Source organism: Falco biarmicus, chromosome 8 (genome assembly GCF_023638135.1).
Source record: "Falco biarmicus isolate bFalBia1 chromosome 8, bFalBia1.pri, whole genome shotgun sequence".
NCBI classification, from domain to species: Eukaryota; Metazoa; Chordata; class Aves; order Falconiformes; family Falconidae; genus Falco; species Falco biarmicus.
This window is the reverse complement of record NC_079295.1, coordinates 6,083,044-6,095,198: the sequence shown is the minus strand read 5'-3', so window position 1 is coordinate 6,095,198 and position 12,155 is coordinate 6,083,044. Positions and strand designations below refer to the sequence as shown.

The 12,155-nt window shown below is 38.4% G+C and overlaps 1 protein-coding gene across 4 annotated transcripts in view; it reads left to right on the top strand.

The window, feature by feature from the left end:
- The window catches only part of GULP1 (GULP PTB domain containing engulfment adaptor 1), a 162,981-nt gene that overhangs the window by 76,184 nt on the left and 74,642 nt on the right, over positions 1–12,155 (top strand). For all 4 annotated transcript variants that reach the window (XM_056349933.1, XM_056349934.1, XM_056349931.1 and 1 more), the window contains one exon: positions 2,119–2,209. In XM_056349933.1, the coding sequence (XP_056205908.1) occupies positions 2,182–2,209 (28 nt within the window). In that variant the 5' untranslated portion in view covers positions 2,119–2,181. The remainder of the gene's footprint in view (positions 1–2,118; positions 2,210–12,155) is intronic.

Genomic DNA, 12,155 nt, shown 5'->3' with positions numbered 1-12,155 from the left:
TCTCAAATATGTTGCTTAATAGTCTCTTGGGTGAGGACAGGGATACACAATTAAAAAAAAAAGGGTTCTGAGAAAGGACGTGTTGTGATCCCATGGTGGAGGAGAACTGAAGTTGCTGGTCTAGTGCTGAGCTAGACTACCGCCAGAGGTATCTAAGAGGGGAAAGCATGCTCTTTTACTCAAAACTGCTTTCTTCAGGGATTGTAATAGTTCATGAGGAAGGTGAACATCCTGAACAAAGTTCTGCCATTGTTTATACATCCTAAGGGTATATATAGTAGCCTGCTGGTGAAAGTAAACCTCTAAACTAAACACACTCATCAGTTGATTGAAAAGCTGAAATTCTAATACTGTTCACTGCTTGTTAATGGGTTTGTCATTATTTACACTGTTGAAAGCCCCGCTCTGTGCCTTCCCTCAAGGAGAACTACTTGCATGTTGGCAGCTTTTGGTGAAACTCCCTCGCGGGTGAGCTATTACTTATTGGTTACGCTAGTAACACCATTGCTCATTCCTGGGATGCTGCTGAAACCGTTCCTAGGACTTCAGAGCCCTTCAGGGTCTGTTCTGGTTTCACTGACCTCTGTGTATCCGCAGCTTTCTGTGTAGCGCTGATGGTAAGGAAGGCAGCTGGCGGGAATGGCTGTGGGTGTACATAAGGCTTCGGCAGTTTTGCTAAGAACTACTGTGCAGCGTACCAAATGCATTGTTTCTTGACTGCGTATTAAAATAACTAGATGGAAAGCATATCCTCCCACTTTTGCTTATTTCATTGCATCCTCCCTTCTTAAGTACTTGGGGAAATCTGTAAAACAGAAGGTACCCATACTTTAAAGAGCAAATGTTGGTTGGTCGTACATCTAGGGTGCTACGCTGCGGTTTGGGTGAACAGGGTTTATTCCTTCATTCTCACAGGGCTGTATGGAAAAGAAGTCCTGCTACATCAGTCATTGCTTGGAAATGAAATGGAGGTGACTTATAGCTGTAATTGCCCATGTGTTCTCATTTGAAAAATATCAACTATTAACATGGGAATTAGGATGCAATTGCTTTAACTGGCAATGAACTAAATTATTTAAAAAAGATGAGAAGCACCACAAAAAGTATTAATGAGTTGCATAAAGTATCTGAAATGAATTTGTCAGTCGTCTTCATGCTGACATTTGACATACTGGCTTTAAATTTTGTTTTTATTTGAAGCAAAAGCAAAGTACTAACTGATTTCAAAGATAATCTGATATCAAGGGCTTTGCTTTTATTTTTCCATTTTTTTTCTTTTTCTTAACCACCACCACTCCCACCCCCCACCCCCCACCCCGCTATGACTGGACTGCTCTGAGAGCAGAGAAAGAGGAAGGGCACTGGTGCAGCTTTTGGTTGGAAGGTCTGAACAGAATTGAAAAGAGTGGTAGGAATATCTTTTACATATGGCTGAAAAAAAATTATACTACAAAATGGGATGTTTTGAACAGGTTTGGATGTGATGGATTTTTCTTTTTTTCTTTTGGCTGTAAAGCGTTGGTAAAGAATAAACTTCTGAAGTAATATTGTGCTGTAATTGGAGCAAGGAGGTAGTTGCACTGATAGAGGGCAGTTTTTTTCAATATTGAAACCCTGGGTGAAGAGGAGTCTTTATATTGTGATTTGTATTTTATTTTTTCCCCCAATGTCAAGCCCATGTGAAGATGAAAGCATAGCTTGAAATAATCTGACAGCTGAAATGACACAAAACAGGGCAGTGCAAATGTGAACTGAATGTTTTTATGGAGTCTTGTAGTCAGTGTTCATTTTAAAGCTTTCTTTCTAACCTATGTGTGTGTAGCGTTTGTCTTCATATATATGTATAATACCATCTGTTCTGTCTCTGAAATCTCAGTGAGAAGAGCTTCAACAGAAAGCTTTAAAATGTCTTTCTATGTTAAGTACCACTAGGCATTCGGACATAATTCTTCTTAATTCTGCAATTTCTTCCTCAGCAAAGCACATCTCGTTTTTATTTCTCTGAATTATTTCAGAGTTCTTAAAATAATTTGCATTTTCTTTATTACGAAGATAACGTGCTAACTTCAAGTAGAATAATGGATTTTTTTTTGTTTTCTTATGTGTATTGTTCTGCAGGTTAAAGTGGGGGGGGAAAAACCCCAAACCCAGAAACATTGTTGACTGGAGAGACTTTTCAACATGAATCGTGCTTTCAGCAGGAAGAAAGGTAAGTAATTCAGCTTATGTTCCATGGGGGACATAAATATCCTGTATAAATTCTTTAGAATATCAAGAATTATACAGGGAGGTACTTAGGAATAACCGCTCCTAACTAACTAGCTAGAAATGGACAGCCTTCTGTAAGATGTACAGAGCAAAGCATTCTCAACTGATAGTTGTAGAGCTTTCTGGATTGTAAGGCTTATGTTGAATACATATTTTCTTTGTTGAGGGGTGTGTGTCTATGTGTGTACATATATGTATAAAAAATACACAAACTTTTTTCTTTTTTGGTTTCCCTCCTGTACACACCAAAAGATGTGCTGGAGAGTTTTAGAACTTCTAAAGAGTTAGTGACTTCTGTATTTATTGTATATATTCATTGGGTTCTTATTCTTGGGGAAGCCATTTTAGAAAACTGTGTTTAATATACTTGAAATATCTAATGCAGCAGAATATTTCTTAGCTTTAAGCACCTATTCTGAATTTGTAGCAGCCTAAAATGGTATGCTTTCCAAAGGAATATCAAACTGTTAAATATTCAGGGTTATGTATGTTGCTTTTCTGGCTTGTTTATTCTCTTTTTGTGGTCTGTTTATGATTAAACATAAGTTACTTTTGATGGAGCATTAGAGATGCAGCTTTTTTTACCGACAGCTTTATTGCTACTTTCCCCATTCGTTTGTAATGTGGAAAATATTCAGTAGGTCTAATTTCTTTATTTTTCATGTTTACTTCTAAGCATCCTGAAGCGTGATACACTCTGAGCTAGAGCCCCTGCTTTAGTAACTCAATTGGAGTAAGTGAATGTTTTGTTTATGTAATGAGAATCCCTGCTTTGGTATCAATATCAAAGCTGGAGATAAAAGGAATCTGCCGTATCTTGTACCAAGATGAAATGATAGCATCACTGCATCCTTGCATGTCTAGTACATTTATTTGTTAAAGCCAGATGAATCGAGGTAACGTAAGTAGTCCAGAACATCAGCAGATGTAGCTTGATCACAAAAGGAAGATTCAGTTATTCACAAAGGCTACAAAACTGCATGAGAGGTCATTTAATATCCCAGGAGCACGATGGATGCTGAGGAAATGAGCTAAAATCCATAGTCCATGGGCTTAAGCACTGATGTATTTCCTTGTGTAGATATTTGTAACCCCTCCCTCTATCAGAAGATCTGTACCTACCAGCTGCTTAATAATCTTGCCTAGCTTCTTCCAGATAATTTGAGAGACTGTTTCAATATTCTTTAATTTTGGATGCGTTTATGACAACTGGGAAAGAAGCTTGGATTTTGTTTTGTCTAGGTGACCATGTAATTCGTTTCTCTTTATCTAATGACATCTGATAATGTCTGAAACTTGGCCTGCCACGTCTCAGAAACAGACCAGTTGTGTTTTAGGGATATTTCCTTTGTGTTTTGACTTGCACCCAGAGTGCTAAAATGCTCTTTCACCAATTCTCATTGCCCTTGCCAGTGTCTGCATCTGGCCTTTATTGTCAGATTGTGAAGATGTATCCTTAGGTATCCGGGATCATTTTCAGGGGTCTGGATTCATTCCTTTCTGTTTTCACCTCTTCATAAGAGAATTCTTACAGACCTCACCTAAATTTCTTGGAATTTCATTGTATTCAGGGACATTTGCTTTGTTGTTCCGTTGATTTTGTGTGCTGTTCTCTTCACCCCAATGAGAAAAAAGCATCATAAAAGAAGCTGTCAGGCATAATGAAATGCAATTATTGTGCATTCTTAAAAAATATTCAGAACCTGAGCAACCAGAAGAATGAAATACTGTCACACATTTATTTTACTCGCAGTAATGCAGCCAACATTTCCGTTCTCGTTATCCTAGGAAAAACATAAGTTTCAGTTAAGCAATTATTAAGAGCGAAGAAAAATGACATATTTTTCATACCAATGGAAGTTCAGAAAAGCTCGGCTGTATCAGCGTTTGTGTCCAATAACTGCATTGAAGAAGAGATTCAAACAGGTGCAGATGCTGAACTGCCTTTATTGTATTTCCTGATTTTACTCCCGACCTTGGAGGTACAATTTCCACACGTGTGGTTGGTGGGGTTGTTTGTGGGTCTCTTCTGTTCACAGGAGCGTGGATGTTTTGAGGAGTTAACTACATGTGTGCCATGGCTTCCCTAGTGGCCCCCTCTAAACCAGAATTAGTCTTCTGATGGCTGTGCAGGTAGGGTTTGTGCTAAGGACAAGTTCGCAGCAGTCTGTTGCCTTGGAGCTACATAAACAACAGTCTCAAATATATAGGGTTGTGAGGGGAATTTAAACAGATGTAAGTGGTACTTTTGTATTGGCCAGAGATTATCTGAATTGTGCAGATTGATAGAGTAAGTGTCCCCTAATCCTCATTGTTGCGATCAGTCTATACTAGCCTTTTAATACAGCACGTATAGAGAAGGTAGTAGCTAGTGCTGTAGCTCCTCATCTCCTCAAACTGGGCAAGCTGGTGACTAGAGTCACTTGGCCGGTGCTGGACCTGCTGGAGAGCTCTGTTCTCAAACCATCACCAGATTCAACCATCAAAACTTTCCTTATAAGTGTTCAAGAAATGATGTCTATCCATGTCTGTCAATGATGAAAAAGCAAGAAGCGAAGCACTAAAATCAAGCTTTCTAATTTTTTTTTTTTAAAAACCGTTGGAGGCTGGATAGCAACGTGTGCTTCCATAAAAGAGTTGCAAAGGAAAGGGGAGTCACTAGGAGAGAAAGAAAGCAAGCTCTCTTTCAAATTAACCCTGATTTCTTAAAGAAAAATTCTCCCATAGTTACGATGAGTGTTCATGTGTATGGGAACAGCAGGTCTGTCCTAAATCAGAGCAGTGCTCTTTGGAGCACAGACCCCCATTTTCAACATTACCAGTACTTCATTTTGCAGCAGAATTTTGTACTACTGGTATCATATTTTTGGGGGGCCATGGTTTGGGCATGGAACAGCCGCTGCAGCTGACAAGGTGTGCTGAGCGCTCTGACCATAAAACCAGCTGGAACAGTCATTACCTGTCCGACTGCCTGAGGTCTGGCACGGACCAGAACTTCTCACAGAAGTTCTGTCTTGCGCAGAAACTTCTCTCTTGCAGAAATATTATATGACTGTACAAACTGTACAAAAATATATCTTCTGTTTTCCATGCATTGATCGACGAGTGCAGCATACCATGCTCTGTTGAAGTGGGTTTTTTAGATTTTCTTTTAACAGAATGCCGGATAGCTTATCTTGGCACTGTAGTTGTACTGATTTTTATTTGTCTGATAGCCGTTTTAGTTGAAGACAATTGATATGCTTACGCCTCAATTGAATAAAATCAAGCTGTTCATCTTTCATCCTAATAATGGCAATGAAAAATGTTAGAGCACGATGTTTAAAACATTCAGCTTGTTTCAGGAAGCACTTACACAAGTAATCATAAATAAATGGACTCTTTTAAGAGTCTGAGTTGTAATATCTGTTCTTATCAGTTAGCCATGAGCTTGTATAACAGGGAAACAACTTTATGAACTAATACCGACAAAGAAAAGTTAATTTCTGGTTGCAAGCGCTTTCTGAGGTTGCATGTTTTAATGGCAAAAAACTTAGTACCTTAGATAAAATAGCATTTGTCTTGACTTCAGTACAGGTTGGTGGGACTATTACGCAATTACATGTGTTACGGAAAAAGCTCTTGCAGAAATACTATATGACTGTACAAACTGTACAAAAATATATATTCTGTTTTCCATGCATTGATTGAGTGCAGCTCTGTTGAAGTTTTTTTTTTTAGATTTTCTTTTATTTTTCTTAAGGCTCTCTTTCCTTATTACACAAAAATAAATTGATGAATGACATTATGTTCTTGCTGCTTTGTTATTATGACAGAGATGGTGAAAACATTTATGTATTTATCACAGTATCAGGAGCTTGCTTTTGCCTGTGACCAGGTTTGGGTCATAGTTTCTGAAGAGTCCTCTTACATTTTTCTTTTTTCCTTTAAAGCCAGGTGTGGTAGCATGCTCACTTTGAAATGTTGTAGTGCGGGAAGTCTGTAGTGCAGATCAAAGTCTGTTCACCTTGAAATATGTTTGCATCTTCATAAATTCAGTCTCTTTTAAGTAGCTGGGGGATATTCATGTAATTCTCCTTGTAAGAGATCTTTGTAAATGCTATATTTTAATGTAAATTGGTATCTGAACTGAATTACCAATTTGTCCTTAATTTACATGTGATTGTGTGTACCGGTAATGCATATACACAAACCAGAAATCATTGACTATGGGGGTTTTGGTTGAGTTTAGTTATTTTTTTAGTGAATGGACTTGCCTCTCCCAGATGAGTTTGGCACGTTTTACTGATTCTGTGGCCTTCCATTCAAAGCCAGTGATATAAGAACTCGTGCAGAGAAATAAACAACAATTAACTAGTATTGCTTGGCTTTTGCCTCATCGGAAATATGAAAGAAAACTACTGTTCTTCCTAGACAGAGGCATTTCTAGATTTGGAAGGACTGTAATCCAAACCTTCTGGGAGTAAAAGAGTGAAGCTTTTTGAATGTCTTAAAATAATGCTAAAAATGAAGGCACGTATGTCTGCTTTGGGCTAAATTTAGCACTGAATTACAGTGTGTGACATCTGGTGGACTTCAGTGAGCTTGTGAAGGATGTAAATCACAGTTGAATTTAGTTCATTCTTTATTATACCCCAGTGGTCCTCCTTCACCCCAGAATAAATGTGAGCCTTAGTTCACATACGGCACAAAGTTCATTGCCAAAGCTGCTGCTGTATGCAGGAATCTGAATTTGCTAATGTGATTTTTCCATATGATACTGGTTTGTAAGGTTGGTAATTGGTGTCACATGATGCGCTCATGAGATGTAAATGGTATTCATAATGCTAAGTGGAATATATTGAAGTAATAGCCTGTCATAAATGATAAGTTTCAGCAACAATATTTCTGCGCAATGGCTTTTTATGGCTTTGATTTATGAAAGTGTAGACAGATGCATTTAATGGGCAGGGTCTGACATATAAAAAAATGCAATCAAAGGTTACAGGATGCTCTTTTATGTCAATGGACTGGCTATAATATAATCTTTTTTTTTATTATAAACTTATGTTGCATTCCAGAGATGACAAATGTTTTGTTTTGTATTTCGTTTTCTGAATGAGCAGACAAGAGGTGAAGCCCCAAAAGGCTGAACGGCTAAAGTATAGTCCTAAAGCAAATACTTTCATTTTCTGTCAGAGAGCATGTTTCACATTATTGTCAGTTAGGCGGGCTGTTTGTCCTGGACATCCACTTCAACAATAAAGATAAAAAACCTAAAGAAAGAGTAGATACTGACAGACTTCGAAGGCATGTAAGAAATCACAGTCTTCCTCATTGTGGTCTTAAGATATTCTTGTGATTGTACTTTGTCCTTTCGTAAAAGCACTCATCACCTTCCTGGAAAAAAACAAAACAAGGTCTAAATCTCCTCCTCAGCTCCCACCCCAAAAAAGCTGTTTCTTGGTGTTTGTGTGTGGTGAGGGTTCCCCCCCCCCCCCCCCCCCCCGTTTTTTTTTTTTTTCTTCTTTTAAATAAGAATTTTTTAAGAGCAACGGTTGGGAGGAAAAAAGGGTGCGTTTTTGTACACCAACTATTTTTTTATTCAGTTAGTCTCACTTGACACAAAAATCTGTATCTTAATACTTTTGTAATACCTCCACAAAGGGGTTTTATGTGTTCCAAATACTGCTCCGTGGGTTTCAAAATACAGGGTCATGTAGAAAACCAATATTCAGTGACCAAGTCCCTTTTTGGATTGGTAACTGAATATGTTTTTTTAAGTATTGTTTGTACTTACTTTCAAGTATGCCAACAAGGAGAGTTGAAGGGTTAGCACTTTAATTTGGCAAGGACCAAATCATCTTTTGTTGGTGGGGCAAGGAAGGGGCTGGTCCAGCAGCACGCAAGGGTTTGCATGCATCTGTATGAAACTATTAATGTATTTATAATCTGAAAGCAGAAGGAACAAGGTGTAATTGTTTAGGAAAGAAACAATTACCATATGTCTTTAGAGGATGCATTGCTACAAATGAGGAGTACGCCTTGGAAGCATTCTCCATAGCATTTGTGTTGGGTCTGCAGAGATAAGTCTAACTTTTCTTTCCTTTCTGTTAACATGAGAATAGAAGGATAATTTCCTGTTGGCGATTTTATCTGCATTATCTTCGGAAAGGTATTGCAGAAGCAATTTTTTCTATCTCCTACTTTAAAGAATATTCTAGGCAAGTTAACAATATTTACCGCAGTAACTACTTGTTGCTTCTGCAAAACCTAAAGATCTTGTTTCAAGAGCATATGTGTACTGCTTAACCATAAAGCACAAAACACTGACTTTAGAACGAGAACAACATTGAAGGAGTTGTAAGCCTTTTGGTTTCAACCCTATTAAAATTTATACAGCCTAATTCACAGAATGTTAAATGATTTGCGTGTCAGTTTGGCAAGCATTGTCTTTTGAGATCTACAGGCTAATAAATTCTTGATGTAAGTTGTTACTCATGTATGACCAGTTCTTGTCCAAGTGTACTATTGTAACTTCCCCAAGCTGCAGCCTAGGTGTTGGAGTTTCATAGGTACACTGCAAGTTAACTGGATGAATGGCTAATTAAAGACGAGATGTATTATTCTGCGTGAAACAAATTTAGATGTGTACCAGCCATACCTTGCTAGGAATCACAATGACTACTTCCATTTTATAGGACTTTTGTCTTATAAAGGTGTTGGAAAATTGCAAAGAGCATCCAAAATAGGTCACTGAGGAAAACACCATTTTGGGAAATCAAGTCATGTAGGTCACGGGATGGACGTACCTTAGGTACGTAAGCAAGAGGAAGTTATAGACATGCATATTGTAATTGTTCTGAACGGTTACTGCCACTCCCCCCTTCTCTTTCCAGTTTATTAGCATTGTAAAGAAAAGTTCCAATTAATTTTTTTAATTATATTATTATATTCTTCCTGAATTAGAAGATTAAAATTCCTTTTTTAACTATATTGAGATTCCACTTCTGTTCCTTTTCCTTTGGTTTACCCTACCTATGTAATGTCCTTTAACAGTTTGAAATTCTTCAAAAACTTGCCTTTTAATAATTTTTTTTACAAGCTTATTTGATACTTTTCCAATATACTTTATAGTAATATGTGAACTCTGCCTCCAGAAGTGAAAAGGGCAGTTGGAGGTTTGATCTGTACATACTTTGTGTGAAAACTTGTGAAAAAGTGCTCACTGAAATGATACCGTACCAGTAATCTCTCTTTTGAATTCAACTAGAAGCTTTTATTAAAGACACAGTGTAGCTCTTACTGTGGGAAGAAGACTTGTGGCAAAAGGTACAGGCTAAATAGTGCAGATTTTTTTTTTTCTCCTGTTTTTTCCCTTTGATATAAGAAGCTGAACTTGTTGAAAGTTCTTAACATCAACAAGTAAGAAGTGCAGAAACAAAGACTTGCTAATCACTGATTAGTTGCAGTAATATATTATTTTGATCCTATTTTCCTTTCTTGTCAAAACCTACATACTAGCATCCAATATCTTAAAAATATATAGTATAAAATGCATAGGTTGTGCAATGAGTGTTACTACTGGAGAAAATGCAAATACTAGACTTTTTTCATGTCGTAACTATACCAATCCAACATTCTATGATATCATTTTGCTATTTTAATAATCAACTGTTTAAAGCCATTCATAAGGCCCTAAATATTGTGACAAGGACACAGAAAGGCAAAGCATTCTGTAAAGCTCACACTGTTCTAGGGAGATGCTGCTCTGTTATCTTGGCAAAGAATGCTATAAAAATAAAAAGAGTAATTTATTTTTTAATTATGTACTTTGGGTATTTGTCTATGCATGCTTAGATCAGAATCTGACTCATAATTTCAATTGCTTAATCATAGTAACCTGGTAATAACTTTAATAAATTATGATTTGACACCCAGGTTGTACTCAGTCATTCTTCTAGGAGGTGGCTGGAACAAGTAGTATGGCTGAATTATAGAAGAATATGGGTAGGTGTATATTTGTTAATAGCATGTAGGTACAGTATTCAGGTGAAAGCTCTGGTAACAAGCATCAAGTCTCACGGCTCAGCGTATCAGTTCATTTGTTGCCTGCAGTAATCGAAAAGACGGATTCTAGCCGGTGGGTAAGACTAGGATTAGGTGGGTTTGTGAGAACCTGCCTGTGTCTGTTGCAGTGCAGGATAAAGGAACTGATTTAAGAGTGACAGCTCTTGCGTGTCCCATCATGAAGGCTTTCTTTATACAAAAATAGATAATCTAGAGAAAATGAAAGATACAGATATGTATATGCACAGACTGAAACAAATAAGCTATTTGTTCCCTGAGGCATTATTACCTAGATGTAGCACCGATCTCATGGGATGCTTCTCTTCTTCAGGGGACTCTTATTAGGCTGGTGGTCACTTAAGATCTTCCCTGCCATAGCAAGTTTTGTAAAGGATGAGGAAAAGACAGTTCCAAGATTTCTTCTCTTCTGTTATCAAGGAAAGCATCCACTGATGTCGAGGAGATTTTGATTTAGTAAAGAAATAAAGACTTTAGTTTCTGCCATCTAGAAATGACTATTTTCACTGTGGCACTAAACATAAAATTAAAATCGGAGTCTTCCTCTGTTCATCATATGAAATGGTGTGCCCACTACGTCTCATATGCTTTGGTAAGCGCTTTGGAAACACAGTTAAGTGCAGCCACTTAGAGCATGCATGAATTAATCATGAGATGGGGTTTAGGAAAGCGGCTAACTAAACGTGCGCTGCTGAGCCATGTTTAGCCATTTAGAAAAGGGTTGATCAATGCCTCTCTAGGAAATCCATTCTGTAATATCTGTGGGCAGTAACGTGTGGAGGAATTAATCTCAAAGGAAGAACAATTTCTTGGTGCTGTTATTGCTTTCCTTTTGCGTAGATAAATGGTCAGCTGCGCCATTATCTAATGTAGTGTCATTCTCTAAGTGCAGCACAGTTCTGGATACTTTGCAAAGTCCCCAAGTCTATTGACTTCAGCGTGTGATTTGGCAGCATGTTCCTTGTCCCTGGCTATCCCAGTGCTGCGGGGGCCTCGGAAATGGCTCACGCTGGTGCTCCCAGATCACGATGACCAAACATTTGATGTGAAATGCAAATTGTAAAGGCGTCTTTCCTTTATAATGGAAAGGGGCTGGTGTGTCTCAAGGGGACTAGAAAGGTGTGAAGTCTCAAGTCTGAGCACAGTGAATCCTCTGACCATGCAGGTGCCCAGGCTCCGCCTCCACCCTTGCAATCCCGGCAGACCCCAGCGCTTCCAAACGTTCATTTTGTGAGGTTTTTCCCCACTGCCCTTACAGACTAGTGCATGCTTGCAGGGACAAAAACCAGAGAAGCTCTCACCCGAATAAAATTCTCTTAAAAACTAGATGGGATGCTGTGCTGCTGCTGCAGGGGCTCTCTAAAAGCCTGCGCCCCACGGCTGCATGCCACACATGTGGCGGGGCTACGGCATTACTCGCTGCCTGTAAGCAGGGCTGTGCCTCACCCTGTGCCCTTCAGTGCTGGATGCTGGTCCTTTTTCCCATCAGTGCTGGTATGTTTGGCAAAACCACCTCATACTAAGGCTTTCATCTCTTAGAATTTATCATGCCTCATTCAGGCTAAACTCTGCTTAGTTTTTAATGGACTCGGGATGGTTCAAAGGCGTAATTCTCCAAAACTAAGGGGCACTTAGTTAATCTAGGTTACCGTAGCATTTACATTAAAGTTTAAGAGCTTCAGACAAGACCTAAAATAACTGCAGTTTTCTGGTTAGCTGGTGTGATAGCATGAGTCTCTTTCCGCTTTCTACTGCTGTTAGGTTAGATGCATGCAGTTGTCAGTTTTGGTTTTGTCTAGGCTTTTGGTCCTTTCCTTAGG